The sequence below is a fragment of the Piliocolobus tephrosceles genome, unplaced genomic scaffold, assembly GCF_002776525.5.
Source record: "Piliocolobus tephrosceles isolate RC106 unplaced genomic scaffold, ASM277652v3 unscaffolded_30313, whole genome shotgun sequence".
Lineage (NCBI taxonomy): Eukaryota > Metazoa > Chordata > Mammalia > Primates > Cercopithecidae > Piliocolobus > Piliocolobus tephrosceles.
The window spans coordinates 7,755-11,376 of record NW_022313548.1 but is presented as its reverse complement, the minus strand read 5'-3'; the positions used below and the strand labels follow the sequence as shown (position 1 = coordinate 11,376).

The window sequence follows — 3,622 nt, the reverse complement described above, 5'->3', positions numbered from 1 at the left end:
TTAATCTCTTTGAGTCTCAGGATTCTCATCTGTAAAATGGCAAAGTACAGATTCTCATCTGTAAAATGGCAAAGTAACCAACTCTCTGCATCGAGTTGGTTGCAGGGTTCAGTGAGAAGATCCACATAAAGCAGAAAGCACATAGGGCTTAAAATGGTGGCTCCATGGAGGATGGCCCCGTCGAGCTGCTCCTGACCTCTGGTGTGATGTTCCCGGGATCATCGTCCTGGGGTGGCTGAGGGTCTGCCCCTCAGCCCCTGGGGGCTGCAGCTGGGTGGGCCCTTGGGTCAGTGGCCCGAAGAGGAAGGACCCAGCAGATGCGGGTCGGGGCACCTCTAGCCATCGGTGGTGCCTGTCTCATTCTCTGCAGGTGATGGAGTTGCAGGCCGCCTCTGTGCACAGTGATGAGAGGGAGCTGCTCCAGCTGCTGTCCACCCCGCACCTGAGGGTAGTCGCGCAGAGCCCCTGCCCACCCATGCCTCTGTGTCTCCTGGGATGGGGGTGGAGGGAGCTCTCCTCGTGAGGCTGAGGAGTGGAGACTTCTGAGGGAGCGATCCTCAGCACTAGTGTCTGGGCAGTTGTCTCTCTGGCATGGCATCTGCAACCCTCCAGACCACCACCCAGCCACGGCCTGCTGACCCTGTGAGCGGCGGGCCAGCGCTCCTTTTCTCTTGCTTTCCCGGCAGGCTGTGCTCATGGTACGTGACACAGTTGCCCAGAAGAATTTTGACCCCGTTCTCCCACCTCTGTCTGACAATATCGATGAGGATTTTGATGAGGAATCTGTGAAGATCGTCCGCTTGGTGAAGAACAAGGAACCCTTGGTAGGTGCTGCTGCCTGCTTCTCTCTCACCCACTCTTCCCCTGCCTCTCACCCCCACCCAGAACACTGGGACAAGACCCTCCCCGAAGTCTTCAGAGTGAGTGACAGCAGCTTTGCCGGGGCTGCTGCTCATCCCTGTGGCGCCTCTGTATGCAGGGCACACACAGTTCAGAGGGGCAGGATACAGCCCCTCTCAACTGTGGCCAACCCCCTTTGTGCAGTAAATAACCTGCACAATTGTATAGGGTGACCCTGATCATCCTTTAAGCCAGAAATGGACAAACTACAGCCCAAGGGCCAGACCCAGCCCACAGCTATTTTTTAAAATAAAGCTTTTTTGGAGCACAACCAGGCCCATTCACTTACAGATAGGCTGTGACTGCCTTTATAGTGTGATGGCAGAGTTGAGGCATTGTGACAGAGACTGTGTAGCTGGCCTAAAATATTTACGTGTGGCCTCTTACAGAAAACGTGTGACAATGCCTGCTCTGAATATTGAGGAAGCACGGGGCATTCCTCTCCCCAGTAGACAGATTGCTATCACTTTGGTCCTGGTTCAGCACTGATTTACCGAGCAAAGGGACAGTGTTGTTTATGAGATGCACAGAAGTGGTGGAAGCCCAGAGAATTGAGATTGGCTCCAGAAGATCCCACAGCTGGCATTCTCTATTTCCAGCTTTCCCCAGATGACCTCGGATGAGCCTCTTCTGCAAGCAGATGAGGATCTCTCCTCTCCCTCTGTTTCCTCACCTGTAAAATGGAGCAGCCATCCATTGATTTAGCAAACACATTGTGAGCCCTCCTATCCAGGCTCTGTATTGGGTGCTGGCACTTCAGAGCTGAATAAATGATGGATAGCGATGCTGGAAAGTTCTCAGGTCTCGGGGGGCTAGAAGTCCTGGGGTTCTTAGTTGATGGCCTCTCTTTCTAGCAATAATTATTTTATGTACTTCAAATAGATGGCACAGATGATGTTAACAATAAGTGTACAAATGTGTTTGCAGTTACAGCCACTAATAAGTGGTTAACATATGTTGAGTGCTTACTGTGTACTAAGTGCCTTGCATGGAATCCTTGCGACAACACTGTGAGTTAAATGCTATCCTACATCTCACAGGAAACGGGCTTGAAGAGGATAAGAGATTTCCTTGCTAAGGCCATATGCTTTTTGTAAATGGCAGAACTGTGTTCACACCCAGGGCTGTCCAGCCCTAGAGCTTAGCTCCGAAGCTTTCTTCTGTCCTGCTGCAGTCCAGCCTCTGTGGTGCAGGAAATCGAGGGCTCGTTAGTGCCTTTCTCATCCTAAGTGTCATCTCTGCTGTGCTTCATGGGCCAAGTCCTGGTCCCGAAGCTCTGGCTGGGGTGCATAATTGGTTTCCCTCAGCAGCAGCAGAAGGCCCAGTAACCCTGTGATTGGGTAGAGGCAGGGTGAGAATTAGCTGGCACGTATCATCCTCATTATTAAATGTCTTTGCAAGTGGTAGGAACTGTGATATGACAGAGATGTGATGGAGAACGTACTGGATTTGGCATCACAAAAAGCTTTCCCCTTTACCAGCTGGGTGACCTTGAGGATATTTAACTTCTCTGAGCCCCAGTCCCTCATCTAAAATGTTGCAGCGTTATTGTGCCTTGTAAACTGTAAAGTGCGGGGCTGTACTAATGGGGGATGTTGGTTTTGTTTTGTCTTCAGCATTGAGAAGGTCCCCACTGATCTGCCCTCAGGACTGTCAGAGGGAGGGACTGGGGAGGCTGTGTTGGGTCCAGAGAGTAGGGGTCTGAGATTTGGAGCTGCTGCTTAAGAACCTGTCTGTTCTGTCTCGGGTTCAGGGTGCCACCATCCGGCGGGACAAGCACTCAGGGGCTGTTGTGGTGGCCAGGATCATGCGAGGAGGCACAGCAGACAGGAGTGGTGAGTGGCGGCGTGCAAAGCTGGCCCACCCCAATCATGGCCATTGTTCCAGAGCCCTCCACCTTTGCTCATAGGTCCCCTTACCTCTCTCCTATCAGACCACCTGTTTGGGATGTGCTTTGCTTTCTGGGGTTGTGGCTGGAATTCTCATCTCCTTCCCAAGTCAGTAGAAATTTTAATAGAAAATATAGGCCATCTGGGCGTGGTGGCTTACACCTGTAATCCCAGCACTTTAGGAGGCTGAGGTGGGCGGATCCCTTGAGATCAGGAGTTGGAGACCAGCCTAGCCAACGTGGCGAAACCGCATTTCTACTAAACACACAAACCTGGGAGGTGGAGGTTGCAGTGAGCCGAGATCATGCCACTGCACTCCAGCCTAGGCAACAGAGTGAGACTCTGTCTCAAAACAAACAAACAAAAAAACCAGGCGCTGTGGCTCACACCTATAATCCCAGCATTTTGGGAGGCCAAGGTGGGCAGATCACCTGAGGTCGGGAGTTCGAGACCAGCCTGACCCACACGGAGAAACCCCCGTCTCTACTAAAAATACAAAATTAGCCAGGATTGGTGGTGCATGCCTGTAATCACAGCTACTTGGGAAGGCTAAGGCAGGAGAATCACTTGAACCTGGGAGGTGGAGGTTGTGGTGAGCCGAGATCACACCATTGCACTCCAGCCTGGGCAACAAGAGCAAAACTCCGTCTGAAAAAAAAAGAGAAAAAGAAAATATAGGCCATGCGTGGTGGCCCACACCTGTAGTCCTAGCTGTTCGGGAGGCCCAGGTGGGAAGATTGAGCCCAGGAGTTTCAGGTTGCAGTGGGCTGTGATTACACCACTACACTCTTTTTTTTTTTTTTTTGAGACGGAGTCTTGCTCTGTTGCCCGGG

At 51.9% G+C, this 3,622-nt stretch overlaps 1 protein-coding gene across 1 annotated transcript in view; it reads left to right on the top strand.

Annotated features, from left to right (window-relative positions):
* Positions 1–270: 270 nt before the first annotated feature.
* LOC113222289 (MAGUK p55 subfamily member 3-like) overlaps positions 271–3,622 on the top strand; it is a gene marked incomplete at both ends in the record, with an annotated part of 10,031 nt that continues 6,679 nt past the window's right edge. The window contains 3 exons of the mRNA XM_026451764.1: positions 271–448; positions 687–824; positions 2,654–2,735. Coding sequence (XP_026307549.1) covers positions 271–448; positions 687–824; positions 2,654–2,735 — 398 coding nt within the window. The remainder of the gene's footprint in view (positions 449–686; positions 825–2,653; positions 2,736–3,622) is intronic.